Here is an 18,916-nt window from a genome sequence, read left to right as displayed (position 1 = left end):
CCTGGAACTGATACTGAACCCAAACCGGCCCTGTAACCGATCATGAACCCATACTTGTCCTGGAACTAATCATGAACCTATACTGGCTCTAGAATCTATCATGAACTTATACCAATCCTGGAACCTATTATGAATCCTCATACTGATCCAGAAATAGCGCCCAATTTTCCCCCATTTTTAAGAACTGTACCTGGAACTGTTCCGGATTCGGAACAATACTTGGACGTGGTCTGGGTATGAATCCGATACAATTCCAGTTCCAGTCGACAAATCATACCCGGAAGGAAACGTGCAGCGTAGGAATTAGGGTAGGAAATTTAGTAGAATTTGTATGGTGATGATATCATCACAAAATGTGTGATTAAAACGAAACTAAAATCCCTTAATGCATGTAATATCTACCCAGGTAGATCGTTGTAGGGAAGAAAGGGGTATATGAATTGAAACATGATTTTCTGCGCATTGTAGAAACATTAAATCAAATTAAATTAATCAAGCTAATGAGCAAATCATACACAGATGTAGACTATTGAAATGAAGGTTTGCCAATTTCAAAATGCAACTTTATGGCAATTGCAGCCTAAGGCTTACATTCGCATTTAAATAATGTTATTCGTGGATGAATGCAACAGTTCATCTAGCAACACGGCAATGGCGTCCGTGCTGAAAAAAAAGAATCAGTTCATCCAACGTGTTCGGATTGAGTTCGCTGAAAATGGCAGTAAACAGAGTAACACACCAAGATTGTTAATTTTTGCTAGATTATCAGCCCATATAATATCTTACGCTCGGTTTTATTAACCTACAGACAGCTGAAATATTCTAGCGTCAGGAGTTAAGAGAAAATTCTGTGTTACGATGATTGTACTCGGCAATGCCGAGGTGCGTTAAATATTTTAATAACTAGCAAAAGCGATTCAACCCAAAAGATGCGCAACTCCTCCTGCCATAGATTTAGTTCTGTTTTTTTTTTGTGTTGTGTGGTGAATTTAAGGCAATGGTTCTGTCCTTGAGAAAGGTGCCTTAAACAATACCGCAAAGAAATCATATTTCAGTTTTTTAAAATTTCCTACGACTATGTAAAATATAATTAAATTATTCGCAACGGAGAATTTATTAACTTCATTCCGCGCCTCCTTTCCTGTAGTTCTTTTTCCTGCTTTCTGCTTTGCCTACCTGGCTCTGCGTGTTTCAATCGCTACTCTAACGTACATCCGTAACATGTAAGTGCCTCCTTTGGTAACTGACATTCTACCGCACTAACGTACAATGTGCGCGCGCCATCTACCCCTCCGACGCGTCGGATTCCGTATCGGCGTTGTGCTCATTGGCAGCCCCAGCGTCAGCGTCGGCACCACCAGCACCGCCACCATCAGCACCACCGCCACCGCCGACACCATCCTGCCGGTTGCGCAGCGTGTGCATACACGCTAGCATACGAATCATGAACGATGCTGGCACCGTTATGATATCCCTTGTCTCTTCCAACATCACAGCGTTCCGCTTCATGAGCTGAAAAGAGAAAAGCGAAACCGTGCAATGCGTACGGTAGGTAAGCAAATGGGCAGACAGAGAGGGCAGGGCCGAGGCTCGACACTTACTTTGCTTGCAACCTCTTCGCTGAAGTTACATTCCTGGGCCAGCGGCATCCACACCTTGATGTCGTAATCGATGCCCGAGCTGGCCAGTATCGGCAGGGTCGGGTGCGGCCGGACACAGTTGACCACGTGCTGGTCGGCCGTCACCAGCATCACGTTTTTGCCCGTGTACCGGTCCCAGGCGAAGATACTGCCACAGTCCGAGCCGGACATGACGAAATCGTCACCCCAGAACGTTGCCTCCTTAATGAGGGTCCTGCATAGAACAGAGAGAGAGAGAGAGAGAGAGAGAGAGAGAGAGAGAGAGAGAGAGAGAGAGAGAGAGAGAGAGAGAGAGAGAGAGAGAGAGAGAGAGAGAGAGAGAGAGAGAGAGAGAGAGAGAGAGAGAGAGAGGGGGGGGGGGGATGTTGGGAGCACAATTAAAAGACACGCTCGGCTTGGTAGGTTGGCTACGCGGCAGGTACTTACCGCGTGTTCCGATGGCCGATAAACTTCTGCTTGACGTAGTCAAAGTTGGTGGAGGCGGAGGAAGTGTCGTCCTCCGTGCCGTCGTCCTTGTTCCCTCTAGCACTTGGGCTCGGGCCGTCACTGTCCTCTTCTGGCTTTTTGCCGTCGGCCTCGGCCTGCTCTCGCTCCTGCGTCGCTTGCGTAATCTCCTCATCGTCATCGTCATCATCGTCGCTGTGTACGGGGCGCGGGGGTGCTACGCTACCCGCCGCCGTTACGCGCTGCTGCCCGGACGTCGACGGTTGCGGCTCCTGCCGTTGGTGCTGCACCTGCTGCAGCAGGTCCGCCATATCCTCCGGCGGGTCGCGCTGCGCCAGATTTCGGATGCGCCGCGAGTTGCTGAGCGTCAGCCGAACGCGCGGATCGGTCAGCATGCGCGACATCACGTCCGCCATGCGGTTCATGATCGTGACCTGCAGCTGCGGCCGCACCTGGCCCAGCGGCATGCTCGACGACAGCTCGTGGGCCGGTCGCGCGTTCGGCCCGGTGTCGGACCAGTCGCCGCGCAGCCGCAGCCGCCGCACCGGCATGGTGCCGGCGAGAAAGTTGCCCCCCGTTCCGCCGTGCCTTTCGGACTGGCGGGCCGTGCTGACCTTGCCGGGGATGACTACCGACCGGGCGGCTGGTTTGCGGCAACCTGCCTCGCCCACGCCCTCGTGGTTGGCCACGTCGAACAGGTACAGATGGTCGGACGAGTAGTTGACGAGGAGCTGCTGCTCGCACCGGTCGTACTCGAGGGAGGTGACGCGGTACGTCCGGTCCTCGAACGCCGGAATGGTGAACACCTTCACCGCGGCCGTGTGCCGCTCGCTGGGCGTATCGTTTGCCCCCTTCACCGCCAGGTAGCGGCGGTCGTAGATGCGCACGCAGCCGGCAGCATTGCCCGCCGCAATGTAGTGGAGCGAGACCGGCGCAAGGGCCATGGCCGTGATCGCGCCCGGGCCCGCGATCAGTATGTTCTCCCGGCAGTGCGCCTTGTAGCAGTGGCTGACGCGCCGCAAATCGTACAGCCGGATCGTGCCGTCCTCGCCGCACGACATGAACGAGCGCGGCTCGGTCGGCACCGTCAGCACCTCGTACGTGGTGCCGGTGTTGTGGCAGCCGAAGTGGCCGCTCGCGTGCGTCTCCTCGCCGGTGGCCTGGTTCAGGTTGGTGTACAGCACGGTACCGTCGCCGGCGCAGGACACCACCACCCGGTTGTCCGACTGGGGCAGAAAGCGGGCGCTGAAGATGTTCGCCCGGTGGCGCGTTTTCGTCCGCTGCTGCTGGCCGGTGAACGGGTTCGAGATCGCAATGTACTGGTCGTCCGAGCCGGACAGCAGCAGCTGCCCGTCCGTGCTCCAGGACAGCGTGTTGACGCAGCCGCTGTGCGCCTTGATCTCCTTCCAGCGCTCCAGCCGTTGTAGCTGGGCGAGGGAATTCTTCGCGTCGCGCTGCAACCGGCTCCGGTACCGGGCCGGCTCCGTCCGCGGACCATCGAGCAGGTCGCGGAACAGGGTTTGCTTTCCACGGTGCGGCATCCTTTGCTTCGTGTTTGGCTGTTCCTGCTCTGCACAATCTGCTGGGGCGCGTATTGGCTTCAACGATGTTGAATGTTGCTGTCCAAGCGGCTAGTGTGGGTGTTTGATTGTAGGGAGCGCGCGCCTAAGGGCGGATCAGTGACTACGTAAACTATTTATGTACAGCACGGTTTAACTTCCCCTCCGATCGGCTCATTTGTTAACAGGTACGCTGCTCAGCGACTGCTATTATGCTGAAGCGTACTAGAGTGGAGCTGTACCGGGGCGAGAGCTTTATCATTATGCTGGAGTCGCGAAGAGCTGCATACACTGTAATGAAAGATCATACGTTGAGCACTTTAAATTAGAGGTGGCAAAACAACAATGCAGTTTGCTCTTAAAGGGATATAATTGAAGATTTCGTGATGGGAAAAATGAAGTTTTCGGTGGAATCGATTTCGGCTAGCGAATCGGCTTCGGAATCGGTTCCGGAATTGAAATCAGTTCCAGAATCGAAATCGGTTCCGAAATCGGAATCGGCTTCGAAACGGAGTCGGTTTCGGCATCTCCATAAAAATAGGCGTATGGGTCCAATAATGCTACGTTTTGATAGCCAAAAAGAATCAAATTTTACTTGTAAACGATCCATTCTCATGGAGAATTCTGGACTTATGTTGCTTCTGAAACTCCTTTTTTCAATTCAAGAACTGATTCTCATTTCGGAGCTAATTCCATTTCTGGAGTCAATCCTGATTCCATTACCGGAGCAAATTGCGATTCTCAGGTTGATACCCATTCCGGAGCCGATTCTGATTTCGGGACCGATTCCGATCTAGGAATCTATTCCGGAGCCGACTTCGCAATTGGCTCCGGAGTCGACTCCGGAATCGGCTCCGGAGTTAACCGGAGTTGGATTCCAGCATTGGATTTGATTGCGAAAACGGAATCGGAATCGGGTTGGTCCGATTCCGAGCTTGCACCACTAATATAAATCCATGTTCCAGTGGCTGCCTACTCCAAACTCAACCAAAGGTAGTGATAACAGTTTAAATTAGATAACGACCATTTCAAACCGACTGGATCAACATGATTCGTAGGAAGGATTCTGCGCAAGCATTGGACAGCGCAAAAGGTAGGTTGAAGTACTCCACTTGCTATCAAAGGTAGAGCGACCCGTAACGATCGTATCGTACGCAAACGGACAGCATCATGCAACCAGATTAGATATCGACGTTGGACGTCGATTCAACAAAACCTGGCTCGGCTGTACCACACAAGTGTGTGCTGTAATCTGTTGGAGCACGGATGGTGTGGGCACCGCTTGGGGCATTTACAACCAGAAAGGGTTCAGTAAGCGTTAACCCCTAATAATAGAATGGGCCACAATATCATGCAGCGTTCGCGCGCAAGTGGTGCGGGCGAGAGAACAAAAAAAAATACCATAATTAAACACGGGCACCGCGGGTGTTTATGGTGCTCTCTTCGCTTGAAAAACTTTGTACCGAGTAGTAGCAGATGTTTGGAATAGCTCCACTAAAAACAAAAAAGAAGGGCTACACAATTGGCCCTTTGACACGTAATTATTTCGGAGCGCAAGCACTGCACGTTGGCGGCGCACCGTTTGACTAATTTTAGAATGCCGGAATGCTGCTTTGACGCCCGATTTACAACCTTTCCGGCGAATATTTCGACGGTGGGGCTGGGCAGGTTTCTAGCCCCACGCAAGCGATTCCGCAGGATGTTGCTGCAGAAACCGCTCGGGAACCTCTCCGAAGTGAGCAAAAAGGGTGAACAAAAAAAACAACCAACGCCTTTCGCTGCAAAAGTAATTCGAAGGTCAAAAGGAGGCAGTGTAGCTGGCATAACCTGCACCTTTATTGCGACCGGGGCCGATTGCAACGTCGTGACACCCGTTACGACGCCCGGAACGCCGGCTGGTGTACGCTGGGTGGCAGCGGCTGTTGATTGCGTTGATTACGAAGCTACCGGGGATGGCTTTATCCGCGCAGACCTACTGTGTCCGTGCGAGAGCGACAATACTTACGCGAAAATCGATTTGGCACCGGGATTAACTTCCTTCAGAGGCGGCTCCGGTAGCACCGCGACGGTGTAAACACAACGACAAGAACAAAACGCATCAACAAGCGGGATAGACGGAAGGTTTCGTACCGGTTGCGAAGCTGCTGGGTCCGGTGCGTTGAATGCAATTTGTTTTATTTTGGCCGAGCGACTGCGAGAGATTTTGCACAATTATACAATGTACCGCGGGTTCGGTTCGCTTTCGAGACTGACAAATAGCAACTGTCGGTTGCGTGAAGTTTGCGAGCATAACAACTGTTCGGTTGGCGCAAGGTGGATTAAAAATATCAGGTGGTGGATTAGCGCCTTTGGGGGGTCGCCATAGTTGAGGGACTTTACGTCATTTTAAAACCGTTAACCATTGGTTTTCGCGCACAAAGCTTAGCAAATAGAACAGATTTCTTAGTTATTATGTGCATTTTTGTGTGTCTATTGATTTTATCGAAAAAATGAGATATATTAACAAAAGATTTGATGATTTGTTTATGCATGAAATTTAAAATCATGTGAGTAAGAGTTCTAATCTCACGTAAATTGTCCATGCGACTCGTAGATAATGAGGAATTAATATGAAAATTGAAAAAAAAATGATTTCTTTGTTTTTATCTTCAAAAATGTCGAAAACACAATGAATTATAGAATAAATTTACGGAATAACACTAAATAACACACTTTAATACATGTTTGAATGTTAAATAAGAACTCGTAAAGTCCAAAATAAATTTTTAAACAATATTTAATCGAAAAAATGGGGCAGATAAATTATATGAACAAATTTAATAAATGTAAACAAAGTTTGAATCCTGTGGACCTTACGTCAAGTGACGAATTGTCAAAATGCACTAGAGTCCACCACCTGATATTTTTAAATCCACCTTGGGTTGGCGGCACTCGATTTTTTCTAATGTTTTAAACCTTTGAACGCTGCGCTTTGCTCACACGGCGCCTACCACGCCTATGAAGGAAAGGTTTGAATTCGTTACATTAAATTACGGCTAACTCAATCGCGTAGCGGCAATTGAAGCGACAACTGTGGGATTTCGATTTACCCAGAGCAGCAGCACAACAAGAGCACAATGAACTAATCTTGTTCTTGCGTGTCGGTTGACAGCATACCCAAACAACAAAACACGGCTATAGCACCAAAGTGGGTGTAGAGTAGCGCACCTATACGCTAGTAGCTTTGTACCATATAACCAGCTGGCCAGTGCAATGTAGGGATGGGTGAATTCAACAAAAATCCGGAGTCGCTTCCGAATGACTCCGCCAAAATCGAAACCGGTACCAGAAGGTAGGTGCAACACTCCAAACTTGCATCGCATTGAAGTTATGCATCGCTAGAACAAGAACGGCGAAACGATTACAGTCTGTTCCCGAGTTACACGGTTCTCGACTTACGCGGATTCGGAGATACGCGGTTTTATAAATTTGACAGATTAAATATCAAATCAATACAATTTGCTTCAAGATCGGTATAAATTACATTTTTGCTAACAAATTGAAACCGCTTAAAAGCCGGAAATATTAGAATTTTCTGCACGAATCTTAACAAATAAATGATGATGTATATAAAAGTACTACATTAAATCAAAAACTCGGAGTAATCAATAGAATTTTAGTCAAAAAACGTGAAATTCGACTTACGCGGATATTTGAGTTACGCGGATTCGTTGGGAACGCAGAAACCGCGTAACTCGGGAACAGACTGTATTTAAATACTAAATACCAATTTATTTCACCAGTACTGAAACAAGTGAGATTTGAATATTGTTCGTTGGTGTTGATACCCACATATCTGAACACACGACCCAAGCGCCACAGATTAAGTTTAAACGACTGGAAAATTGAATATCCATAGAAAAAAAATGAAAGCTCCACAGCTTCATTGGTTTGATCAATAGAGGCGTATTAAAACTGATTATTATATTGCTATCCTTTTCTTGCAATGTGTTTCGACAAGTTTCATCTTTTAATGACCTATATAGCCTTCTATCTTTCCGAGCAAAAATCTATATGAATGGTCGTGTGGTAAGATACGTGGGTATTAACACCAACGACCATTACTCAAATCTCACTTGCTTCAATGCTGGTGGTTTCCGTTGGAGTTTAGTAGTTAAACAATCGTATCGCCATTCTTGTTCTAGCGATGGATAACTTCAATGCGAAACCATACAACAGTACAGAGGAAATAAGAAAGCTCTCCTCCAAGCGATGAAGCTCAACTGGTTGGGGTATCCCACCAACAGATGACGCCACCAGCTTTTTCGCTATTTTTAGAATGCATGAGTCGTTTGCCGTCTGCTAAACGAAGTCTTTCTATATTCCGTTTAGGTAGAGAACTTGAGTCGTTTAGAACCTGTTTAGTGGTCGTTTAGTGGATTTGTGGCACTTGGGGACTTATTACAGTGGAGCGACGTTTATCCGGGCTTTTCGGGACTTCACCTCGCTCGGATATGCGAATAACACGGATAATGATTCAAGTGATATATTTTATCACCAATTCCTATTGAGGTTTTGGAAAATTTTCTTTATTTTTTGATAAAAATAACCCAGGTTTTATTAACTTCATGTTTTTTCAATGAAAAAAATTGAAATTTGCCATGAATTATAGTGTTTTTTGTTGCGACAATGTGCTCTTATAACCGCTTTTTCAAATATCCTCCTCATAACGCAATATCACAACTGTCAACAGCACGGATAAACGGAAAGCCGGATAAAAGGTACCAGTATAAACGGCGCTCCACTGTAAATAGATTTTTACTCGGGTTGTTTGAAGGGTATATACTCAAGTGCCACAAATCCACAAAACGACAACTAAACGGGTTCTAAACGACTCAAACTCTCTACCTAAACAGAATATAAAACGACTTCGTTTAGCAAACGGTGAACGACTGATGCATTCTAAAAATAGCAAAAAAAGCTGGTGGCGTCATCTGTTGGTGGAATACCCCACCAGTGGAGCACTTTCCTCACTTTGAGAGCTTTCTACGTCCCTCTGTACTGTTATATGGTTTCGCATCGAAGTTATGCATCGCTAGAACTAGAACGGTGATACGATTGTTTAAACACTAAACTCCAATGTAAACCTTCAGCACTTAAGCAAGTGAGATTTGAGTAATGGTCAATGGTGTTGATACCCATGTATCTGACCACACGACTATTCATATAGATTTTTGCTCAGAAAGTTAAAAGACTATATAGGTCATTATTAGATGAAACTTGTCGAAACACATTGCAAGAATAGGACAGTGTCGTGATCGATGGACATTTTTCTTCACTTTTATCTATTTTTTCACTTTTATCAAACTTTTTTCTTTATTTCCTCGCTTTCAACCTCCCCACAACCTTACTCCAATTGATCAACCACAAGACAGACGTCCGTCTTCCCCAACTTCCTTTACTTTCCAGTTTCGCCCGGCCTGTCTTGCGCTTGACGCTCTTTCGCCCTTTCAAGCAAATTGCTTGATTAAATATTTTCTCGCAAGGGTAATTCAATTTTTGTTTTGAATATTATTATTAACCGTTCCTATCAGTATTAATCCTTCTCATTCAACTGATATATTAGTTTATCGCCTCCTTCTTTTTTTTATTTTTTTTTTTTATTATTATTTCGCTGTCCTATCTCAATCCCTACAGACAGCACTATAATGATTAGTTATAATACGCCATCTATTGAGCAAAACAGAGATGCTATGGAGCTTTCATTTTTTTTCTATGGATATTTGATTTTTCAGTCGTTGAAGCTTAATCTGTACAACTTAGGTTTTTAAATTCAAAATTATTTTTCGATGTTTTTTTAATTTTAGCCACTCTTTTCCATAGACTCTTTTTCCATAGGTATCCGCTGTGCGCGAAAACTCGAGGTACGCTAGTGTGCTCGGTCCCGTACGATAGCACAGTACAGTAGAACGTCGATTATCCGGGGGTGGATTAACCGGCGGGCGGCTTAACCGTGCGCATAAATGTGACAGCTGTTCAAACGTACGGCGAACATTTGCAGCGATACTCAATTGAGCTACCAGTTTGATGTGCAGCTTTGTAGTGTCTAGTGGTATTTTCGAAATTCATTTTTGTTCATGAACAGTTGTCAAACCTATAGTTATTGTTAAAAATAATATTCTACTAACGATTAATCGATTGATTCAAGGTAAATTAATATTAAAAATAGTGGATTTTATAATTTTTATATGAATTAGACATTTCTTGAACCATTATCCGTGCAAATCGATTAACCGGCAACCGTCCGGTCCCGAGCTGCCCGGATAATCGACGCTCTACTGTATATAATACTTCCGACTGTTACAACGAATTCGATAGGCTCCGACGGCTCCGGACGGCTCCAACCAGTTACAGCTGCCGAATAGCGGCTCCTGGCGCTTCAGTTCTTCAGAATATTTCCGACTGTTACAACGAATCCGGTAGGCTCCGACGGCTCCGGACGGCTCCGATGACTCCGAATGACTTGGAACGGCTCCGGGGGTAATCGACGGTTTTATTGGTCGGTGGGTGCGATGCCGACAACCCATCACTAGGTGCATGTGTATATGTAAATATAAGGAAGAAATACTTTTAAAGAAATAACCTTTTTTGTATTACACTGACATTTTAACCTATTTCACTCAATTAATGGAGATGATTGTTGAAAAAGACAATCGTTTTGGTAAAACAATTTTCGAAGCTAGCACCTGCAAACCTATAAAAGCACCTTCTACATACATATACCTTGATCGCAATAGCAAATATTGTCCCTTGGGTAAACAGCTGATATTGACAGTTTGATTTTGACATTGCAGTGGGGTGCGGAAAAAAAACTCCAAGCAAAACAAACACAAAGCACGCATGGAGCAGTCACCTTAGTTTCCGAATCGAATCTCTGCCGTACGATACTGAGTGGTCCAATTGATAATTAGAAGCGTAACTCAGCGCAGTTGAATGTTTGTCAGTACGGTTCGCGTTTGCGGCATGCTGCGTTGCTTTGTGGTCGCGCGAAGGTTGGCACCGAGAAGCTTCTCCTCACTGCAGCCAACGCCCGAGTCGTCCGCTGTTACCGGTACCGCCAACCGTAACTGGTCGGAGCGGCGCCTCGAGCATCGTACCAAGGTTCCGCAGCAAACGCACCGGTCAACCGAGCCGGCCGACGGCAATCAACAATCAGCGCCCGTCGTCATCAGCCACCAAACAGTGCGCCTGCTCGAGCGGCTATCGCTCGTAGATTTGGACAGCCAGTAAATACGGACCGCCTCCCGATGCGGGTTTGCAGTCGAGCAGACTCAAAACTAACGCACGTGTTTCTTATTTCCGTTCTCCACAGGGAAGCCCTCGGCACGCTGCAGGACTCGATTGAGTTTGCGTCGCGCATTCTGCCCATCGGCACGGACGGCGTGGAACCGCTCTACAGTGTGCTGGAGCGCGATAAGCTTGCCCTCCGGCCCGATACAGTGGATGACGGTGACCGCCAGACGGAGGTGCTGCAGAACGCAACCATCACCGAGGAGGAGTACTTCGTAGCGCCGCCGGGCAACATTCCGCTCGAGCAGGGCGAACGAGCGTAAGTCTTCGTCGCACACACACACACATCAGTAGCAGAAGTATGGCACGGGCGGGTAAAACCTTTATCGAGCTATTGCAAACCTGTCGGCAGAGTAGCTTTGTCGATTTTCGGCTGGACGGAGCAACCGTGCGTGATCTATCGCTAACGTCGGTCGGTCAGCTGTTGCGTAACAATTTGCGCACGGCAAGGAACCACCTGGGCAGCGGCAGTAACAACAGCAACCCAATTCCAATGTACAGTGGAAGTAGCAATCGTAGCGTACTGGAGAGCTTGGGCATGGTCCAGCGTGCTAACGGCAACAAGGTGCCGAAACACCCGATCGGCCTGCTGGTGGAGGAAGCGCGCACGAACCAGCTGGTCAGCCTAGGCGATGGTTTTGCGCTGCAGCTGCCAGAAACTCTCGAGCTGCACACGACCTATTTGCTGCCGCCAGCAATGGGCAGCCAGTTCCTCTACCAGCTGCAGCGACAGCGCAAAATCTGGTGGATGCGTTGGTCCGTCGATCCGGGCCGGTATTTCATCTCCGACATGAGGCGCGACGAGGCAGACCAGGGCCGGACGACGGCCGTATCGATCTGTGCCCGGTTTCTGGACCGGTCCGAGCACGCGCAGATGGTCGAGCTGGAACGGTTGGAGCTGTCCGAGGGCGAGCGGGTGGGCGAGCGGCAGGCAGCAATAGTGCGCGTGGGGCACAACCTTGACCGAGCGGTACTTGCCATCCTAATGGACGCGCTCGAGTGTGCTGCCTCGGAGCGGTGCGTGAAGATTCACCGCAAAATAGCTCCATATAAGTGCGGTATCGTCTGTGCGGGGGAAGATGCGACAGGTAATTGGTATGATATTTACTGGTAAAGATAAAACTGTTTATTAATGGCCATATGGAGAAAATAACACTCACGATATTGGGTTTTAAAAGTTTGGAAACACGCGCTTTAAAAAAAGGAAGAAGTTCGAACAAAACTTACGTGGAAGCAGTGCTGCAAAATGTCATGAGTATCACGAGATGTTTGCCAACGAAAACAATGAACATATCCGTGGTAGCTTGATGCTCATTGCTGATACTCAATGAAAGTGCGTCATGACATGCCGAACGCGATACTCTGACTGACAAACTGAGGTTAATACCGTCGCAAGCATTATCATGACTTTTTCTGGCTTTGAACAATGCTGCCAAGTGCCACTATTTCAGTCACCAACACTCATGACTAAAACGAAGTTCAAGTCAGCTCACGTACACAACTGTGATGATCAGGGGTGATACTCAAACAGATGATGGATCAATCACATGCTTGGTGACATTTTGGTAAGGACCCAACTCTTGGTCACTCACTCGGACATTTTCTGTCGGCGATAAACACGACATTCTTGGAATATACTTGGCGCGTGGTCTCTAACAACAAAATGAGCATGCTTTCTCTCTCTATCTGTTTTGTTTATCTTTCGGGTCAAACAGAGCGAGAAAACATGAACTCATTTTGATTCTTGGAACCACTTGCAAGTATCGCATATATCCCATGATGATGATCACCAACTAAAAATCTCGCGACCAAGTGACTGGCCAAGAGTTGATTGCGCACAATGTCACCAAGCATGGGATAGTCGTATCAAATGTTTGAATCTCACCTCTGATCATCACAGTTCGTGACGCTGACATGATTTTGTTTCAGTCGGAATGTGTCACGATCAAGCTGGAATTTGTTAGTGACATTTTGCAGAACTGATCACAGTAAAAAAAGTCATGACATAGTGACTTTGATCGCAAAAATGTCACGAAGCATGCATTGATCACACCAATTGTTTTGAGTACCACCTCTGATTATCACAATTGAGTACGTGACGATTTTGTTTCAATCAGATTTTTTATTACACAGTGACATTTTGGCATTACACAGTGACAGTGACATTTTGCAGCACTGCGTAGAAGTAACTTAGTCTCAAATTTAAATTATCTCCTTTCTCTCCTCCTCCCCCGACAGATGTTAACGTGCGGAATGACTTGATTGACCTCTCGAAGCATCTAACCTACGTGCTGCGCGCCGCCAACCTTCCTGTCCACGAAAGCTTCTCCTTCGAACAGGCTTCGCCGGCGCTGGATCGGCTGGATCAAATCGGCGTACCGTACGTCCTGCTCCTAAGCGCCGGAACGCTGCGCACCGGCCTGCTACAGCTGCGCTCCCGCGACACTACCCTGTCCGAAACGATTCACCTGTCCGATCTGCCACACTACTTAGAGAGAATAATAAACGCGTAAATGTAAACACCGCTAGAAGAAGTCGGTCAGGTACTGGCGCACGTTGAACCCAACCATCCGACCGATCTGCAGGATAAAGTCCATCCCGACCGTGCACTGGAGCCGGGTGGCCGAACCGTCCAGCATGGCGCTGCCGCCGGCACCGCCCTCGGCCGACGACGCGTACGTTAACAGCTTCAGGTGCACCAGGGTGGAGATTTGCGCGAGCAGATTGCACGTCAGCCCCACCTGCTCGTCCAGGATGGCGTAAAAGATGGCCAGCAACCGGTCGACGTTGAACGCTTTCGGGCCGAGCTTGGTGGTCATCTTTTCCGTCACCTTCGCGCGGGCATTCACCGCCTGCATGCGCTTCCGCTGCTTGCCGTGGTTCTTCATGAACAGCCGCCGGTCCTCCTTGGCCGCATTGTTGCTCGCCAGGTACGCGGCAATGAGCAGGTACTTGGCGTAGTACGGCAGCTCCAGGTTCTGGGCCAACCAGGCCGTCCCGTCCGGTGCGACACCGCTGCCGGTGGCTTTCGTGCCGATCCGCATGTACATCGTGCTCAGGGCGGCGCGCAGCGTCTTCGTAATGTTGCGCCACAGCTTCATCGAATCGTGCGCCGGTATGGTGCCGTCCCGCACCGGCTCACAGTAGGCGGGGAAACATTCGGCCGCCACCAGGCGAAGCTCCTTCACGTCGCGGCACACCTTCCAGAAGGTGCCGAGAAACAGACTAACGTAGTTGCGATGGAACTCCTCCGTGATCGCGGCTAGCCAGAGCTGGTCGGGGGCGGACCGTTGCCCGCCAAGTCCCTGCACGTGCTGGGTGTGGGAAGGGAAGGGTCAGTGAAGGAGCGTGTTGAAAGCCTCCCACTTTTCTCGCGTACTTACCGGCGCGTAATCGTTCATCAGAATGCGCTGCATGTCGGCGCGAGTGTACTCCGCCACGAACAGCTTCACCACCGGCGGCAGTCCCGCTTTGGTGTAGAACTTTTCGAACGGCAGCGACGACACCAGCACCACCGACACGTTCAGCCCGGTCGCTTCCGGCAGCTGCAGAAACAGTGGCAGCAGGTTGTGGGCCATGTCGCGCAGCCGCTCCGCATGGCGCACCACGATCACGTACGAGCGGGCTGGATCGAGCCGCTGGCGCAGCGCAGCAAGGAAGTCCTTTGCGTACTCGAGCTTGCAGTCGATGCTGTAGTGGTTGGACTGCGACAGCTCTGCGCCCTCCAGCTGGCGGACGATCGTTTCGAACAGTATCTTGTTGGTGTAGCAGCTGATCGCGCTCAGCTGGGCGCACCGCAGCGATTCGTCCGCGGCCGACCGGCACCGGAACACTTCGCGCAAGATCGCACCTTTCCCGGTCGATGATTGGCCATAGATGTAGAGGGCGGGCGGAAACTGATCGCCCTTGCGGTAGTAGCGGTACAGCTGGCGCACGTACCCGTCCCGGCAGGGTAGCACCCCGGCGATCTGCTTCACAAATGCCTCCATGCTGAGCGGACAGTTAGTGAAAGGACATTAATTAACACTTGAATGATTTTTTTTTCTTTTCGTTTGTTTGACTAGCTGGATTTCCCCTGCCAAGGGACAGCGTTGTGTGATGGTCGTTGTTTGAATAGCCGGCGTCGCTTGAACGTATTCACGATGCAAAACAATAACATACTTCGATCACGCTCTCGTAGCTTTTGCTTAATGCAAGTGAAAGAAAGAGAGGGGTAGATACAAAGCGCGCGCAAATTGAGCAGGTTTACGTTGCTTTTACATGACAGTGCGATTATCGCAAAACAAGCTTCACAGCAAGGTGGATTAAAAATATCAGGTGGTGGATTAGCGCCTTTGGGGGGTCGCCATAGTTGAGGGACTTTACGTCATTTTAGAACCGTTAACCATTGGTTTCCGCACACAAAGCTTAGCAAATAGAACAGATTTCTTTGTTATTATGTGCATTTTTGTGTGTCTATTGGTTTTATCGAAAAAATGAGATATATCAACAAAAGGTTTGATGATTTGTTCATGCACGAAATTTAAAATCATGTGAGTATGAGTTCTAATCTCACGTAAATTGTCCATGCGGCTCGTAGATAATAAGGAATCAATGTGAAAATTGAAAAAATAATGGTTTTATTAATTTTTATCTCCAAAAATGTCGAAAATACAATGAATTATAGAATAAATTCACGGAATAAAACAAAATAACACACTTTAATCCATGTTTTAATGTTTAATAAGAACTCGTAAAGTCCAAAATATATTTTTAAAGAATATTTAATCGAAAAAATGGGGTAGATAAATTATATGAACAAATTTAATAAATGTAAACAAAGTTTGAATCCTGGGGACCTTACGTCAAGTGACGAATTGTCAAAATGCACTAGAGTCCACCACCTGATATTTTTTAATCCACCTTGGATCACATACATTTTTCATGTTCGATGTCGTGTTCGATTGGTGCTAGAGCGCCGGGTAACGCGCAGGGAATCTGAAATGGAATTTGTTTCATTTTTGTCTGTTTGAACGACTTTGATGATTGTTTATTCGTTGAATGCATATCTATTTTTGTTCAGCCTTGCAATAAAATAAAAATGCGCTTTTATTTACGTGTTTATAGCAATCTGACAGTTAAATTCCTCTCGGTACAGAACCTACATAAGGCAATTCAAATTCATTTTTTTAACCATGGTAACTTCTGTCAAACGCCTTACCTTAACGCCTTCCCAAGTGCCACAAATCCACTAAACGACCACTAAACGGCTTCTAAACGACTCAAGTTCTCTACCTAAACGGAATATAGAAAGACTTCGTTTAGCATACGGCAAACGACTCATGCATTCTAAAAATAGCAAAAAAGCTGGTGGCGCTCTCTGTTGGTGGGATACCCCAACCAGTTGAGCTTCATCGCTTGGAGGAGAGCTTTCTCATTTCCTCTGTGCTGTTGTATGGTTTCGCATTGAAGTTATGCATCGCTAGAACTAGAACGGCGATACGATTGTTTAAATACTAAACTCCAATGGAAACCACCAGCACTGAAGCATGTGAGAATTGAGTAATGGTCGTTGGTGTTGATACCCACGTATCTGACCACACGACCATTCATGTAGATTTTTGCTCAGAAAGTTAGAAGGCTATATAGGTCATGATAAGATGAAACTTGTCGAAACACATTGCAAGAAAAGGATAGCAATATAATAATCAGTTTTAATACGCCATCTATTGATCAAACCAATGAAGCTGTGGAGCTTTCATTTTTTTTTCTATGGATATTCAATTTTCCAGTCGTTTAAGCTTAATCTGTGGCGCTTGGGTTAGCATACCAATTCCATCTACCAAATCTAACAGCACCATTACATGTAAATTTAGATTCTTTGCGGGTATCAATATAACGATACGGCAATATTATCATTCAATTGAAACGCCTATTCTTAAGGACATGTCAAAACCGACTTCGTTTCGAAGCCGGTTCCGATTTTGGAGCCAATTCCGATTTTGGAGCCGATTTCGATTCCGGAATCATTTCCAGAGCCAATTTCGATTCCGGACCTACTATCCGAAATCAATTCCAGAAAACTTCGGTGCTAGCCGGAATCGATTCCGACAAAAACTTCATTTTTCCCATCACTACTATACACGAGTAGAAACGGTGATGAAGAATAAAAATATCTGTTTTTCGCTTTTACCCGTTGGGCAAGTAGGAGAGCGGGGTAAAAGTGGACTTGCCTCTTCAAGCTATCTTTATTGGCTCTATCAAAGAAGTTGCAAGCTCAAAATCAAAGAGTCAAACCATCTCGAAATCAAAGAGTTGCAAGCGGCTCGCGAGCTATCGATCGCTGGCCAAGTTGTATAAGGTAAACTTTCCATCCTAGATGTACATCGTGCTCAGGGCGGCGCGCAGCGTCTTGCTAATGTTGCTCCACAGCGATTTCCCCGAGTTATGCGATTTTTTGTTTTTGGCAGTTCATATGTCAAATCAATATAATTTTCTCAATCAATTATCAAATGAAAAATAATTTGCAAATTTTTCAAGTCTTAATTCATTAAAAAGAAATAAATTACCGATTGTTCTACACAAATTTAATGAAAAAAGTAATATATTACATACATGAACTAAATTTAATCGAAAATTAATAATAATCATCATTTTGGCTGTAAAACTCGACTTTCGCGATAATCCGAGTTGTCTCCGGAACACATTATTCGCATAACTCGGGGAAAGACTGTACTTGATTTCATTGATGCGTTGCGATTTCTTTCGAAACTTAAGTGAGCGGAATCAGACTGTGTACCTTAATCTATTTATCAAAACTGTGGATATTGTGCATCGCTTGTCTCATTCCTTCTTGATCGATTTGTGGCGCTTTTCCGACTTCACCGTTGGGTCCTTTTGCTTTTCTGGTCTCGGGTGTTCTGCCTTCGGTGCGCATCCTTCCATGTATAGCTGGCGCGTCTCGTCGTCCGTTTTGTCCGTCTCCTTCGGTGGCCGGTAGTCTTGCACGTGGTCGACGCGGAGCGTTTTGCCCACGAGCTTAATGCCGTTCAGATTGTCCACCGCCAGGACGGTTGACCGTTGGTCTTCGTAGCAAATGAAAGCGAACCCCTTCGACTTGCCGGTCGCCTTATCGCGCACCAGGTTGACGTTCACTATCTCCCCGTACTGCGAAAACACGCACAGGACGTCGCCTTCGGTAAGATCGTAAGGCAGGCCGCCGACGAAGATCCAAGCGCTCGACTTGTACTGATCATGCCACGAGCTTTTGCCGCCCAGTTTCAAATCCTGCTCACTGAGCTTGGTGACATTTTTCATGTTTCTAAAAAAGGGTTATAGGAACAAGGAGGTGTATACATTAAAACTGTGGCACCTCTGGCCTGGCGGTGTGGCTTACAACACTCACGTCATTGGATTCATCGTGGGCTGGTGTGCTTTCCGTTGTTAATTATGTACAATGATTTGCTAGGCAGTATGGTCGATCGCATCGCCACCCGTTCTGCATACAAGCGATTGAACCGAATTAGTTTGTTAAAGTTGCGCCAACACAGCCGAACGTGCGACTGGTGCGGTTGTTTTTGTAGTTTGTTTACGTTTCAGAGCAGTTGATGGCGGCTGTGTAACTGGAACTGAATATGTAACTGACAGGGTAAAAGTAAGGCTCAGTCCTCTACGTTACGCTAGCGTTACGCGTAACGCCTGTTTATCTCAAACCCAAGCAGCATTTTATGAACGTCTGTTTTAACCGTCGTGGATGAGCAAATTGATAGATAATCTTGTCTTAATTCAGGCGTCCTCCGAGTTAGGCCCGTGGCAGCGCTCATCCGTGTGATTTTATCGGACGATATTTATATGGGATTTGACAGATAACGTCCGACGTGCGATTTCGTCGTACGATGGAATCAAAAAATTTTGATTCCGTCGTATCGTCGCATCCTATTTTATCTGTCAATGTAATTAAGCAGG

The 18,916-nt window shown here is 47.1% G+C and overlaps 5 protein-coding genes across 5 annotated transcripts; 2 read left to right on the top strand and 3 right to left on the bottom strand.

Annotated features, from left to right (window-relative positions):
* Nucleotides 1-1,089: 1,089 nt before the first annotated feature.
* LOC120949601 (DDB1- and CUL4-associated factor 6-like) lies at nt 1,090-6,093 on the bottom strand. Its single transcript, XM_040367005.2, has 4 exons — nt 5,649-6,093; nt 2,067-3,934; nt 1,602-1,854; nt 1,090-1,512 (listed from the first exon to the last, which is right to left on the bottom strand). The coding sequence occupies exons 2-4, from the start codon at nt 3,623-3,625 to the stop codon at nt 1,285-1,287; spliced, it is 2,040 nt and encodes a 679-aa protein (XP_040222939.1). The 5' UTR covers nt 3,626-3,934; nt 5,649-6,093; the 3' UTR covers nt 1,090-1,284.
* Nucleotides 6,094-10,461: 4,368 nt separating this feature from the next.
* Nucleotides 10,462-11,235, top strand: LOC120953703 (glutamyl-tRNA(Gln) amidotransferase subunit C, mitochondrial). Its single transcript, XM_040373876.2, has 2 exons — nt 10,462-10,908; nt 10,995-11,235. The coding sequence occupies exons 1-2, from the start codon at nt 10,616-10,618 to the stop codon at nt 11,233-11,235; spliced, it is 534 nt and encodes a 177-aa protein (XP_040229810.1). The 5' UTR covers nt 10,462-10,615.
* A 38-nt stretch (nt 11,236-11,273) lies between these two features.
* Nucleotides 11,274-13,492, top strand: LOC120953695 (DNA polymerase subunit gamma-2, mitochondrial). The gene is made up of 2 exons (XM_040373862.2): nt 11,274-12,060; nt 13,211-13,492. Exons 1-2 carry the CDS (start codon nt 11,274-11,276, stop codon nt 13,483-13,485), a joined length of 1,062 nt encoding a protein of 353 aa, XP_040229796.2. The 3' UTR covers nt 13,486-13,492.
* A 5-nt stretch (nt 13,493-13,497) lies between these two features.
* On the bottom strand, nt 13,498-15,630 carry LOC120953687 (origin recognition complex subunit 5). The gene is made up of 2 exons (XM_040373850.2): nt 14,356-15,630; nt 13,498-14,286 (listed from the first exon to the last, which is right to left on the bottom strand). Exons 1-2 carry the CDS (start codon nt 14,959-14,961, stop codon nt 13,498-13,500), a joined length of 1,395 nt encoding a protein of 464 aa, XP_040229784.1. The 5' UTR covers nt 14,962-15,630.
* A 2,107-nt stretch (nt 15,631-17,737) lies between these two features.
* Nucleotides 17,738-18,705, bottom strand: LOC120957470 (RNA-binding motif protein, X-linked 2). The gene is made up of 2 exons (XM_040379693.2): nt 18,357-18,705; nt 17,738-18,272 (listed from the first exon to the last, which is right to left on the bottom strand). Exons 1-2 carry the CDS (start codon nt 18,368-18,370, stop codon nt 17,795-17,797), a joined length of 492 nt encoding a protein of 163 aa, XP_040235627.1. The 5' UTR covers nt 18,371-18,705; the 3' UTR covers nt 17,738-17,794.
* Between the last annotated feature and the right edge of the window lie 211 nt (nt 18,706-18,916).

Source organism: Anopheles coluzzii, chromosome X (genome assembly GCF_943734685.1).
Source record: "Anopheles coluzzii chromosome X, AcolN3, whole genome shotgun sequence".
NCBI lineage: Eukaryota > Metazoa > Arthropoda > Insecta > Diptera > Culicidae > Anopheles > Anopheles coluzzii.
The sequence above is the reverse complement of the archived record's forward strand: the minus strand, read 5'-3'. Positions and strand labels throughout refer to the sequence as shown.

Coding starts and splice junctions, on each gene's coding strand:
- LOC120949601 (XM_040367005.2), bottom strand. CDS start 3,625: ATGCCGCACCGTGGAAAGCAAACCCTGTTCCGCGACCTGCTCGATGGT. Junction 1,855..2,066: donor ATCGGCCATCGGAACACGCG/GTAAGTACCTGC, acceptor TGTTCTATGCAG/GACCCTCATTAAGGAGGCAA. Junction 1,513..1,601: donor GCGAAGAGGTTGCAAGCAAA/GTAAGTGTCGAG, acceptor TTCTCTTTTCAG/CTCATGAAGCGGAACGCTGT.
- LOC120953703 (XM_040373876.2), top strand. CDS start 10,616: ATGTTTGTCAGTACGGTTCGCGTTTGCGGCATGCTGCGTTGCTTTGTG. Junction 10,909..10,994: donor CTCGTAGATTTGGACAGCCA/GTAAATACGGAC, acceptor CGTTCTCCACAG/GGAAGCCCTCGGCACGCTGC.
- LOC120953695 (XM_040373862.2), top strand. CDS start 11,274: ATGGCACGGGCGGGTAAAACCTTTATCGAGCTATTGCAAACCTGTCGG. Junction 12,061..13,210: donor TGCGGGGGAAGATGCGACAG/GTAATTGGTATG, acceptor CTCCCCCGACAG/ATGTTAACGTGCGGAATGAC.
- LOC120953687 (XM_040373850.2), bottom strand. CDS start 14,961: ATGGAGGCATTTGTGAAGCAGATCGCCGGGGTGCTACCCTGCCGGGAC. Junction 14,287..14,355: donor TGATGAACGATTACGCGCCG/GTAAGTACGCGA, acceptor TCCCACACCCAG/CACGTGCAGGGACTTGGCGG.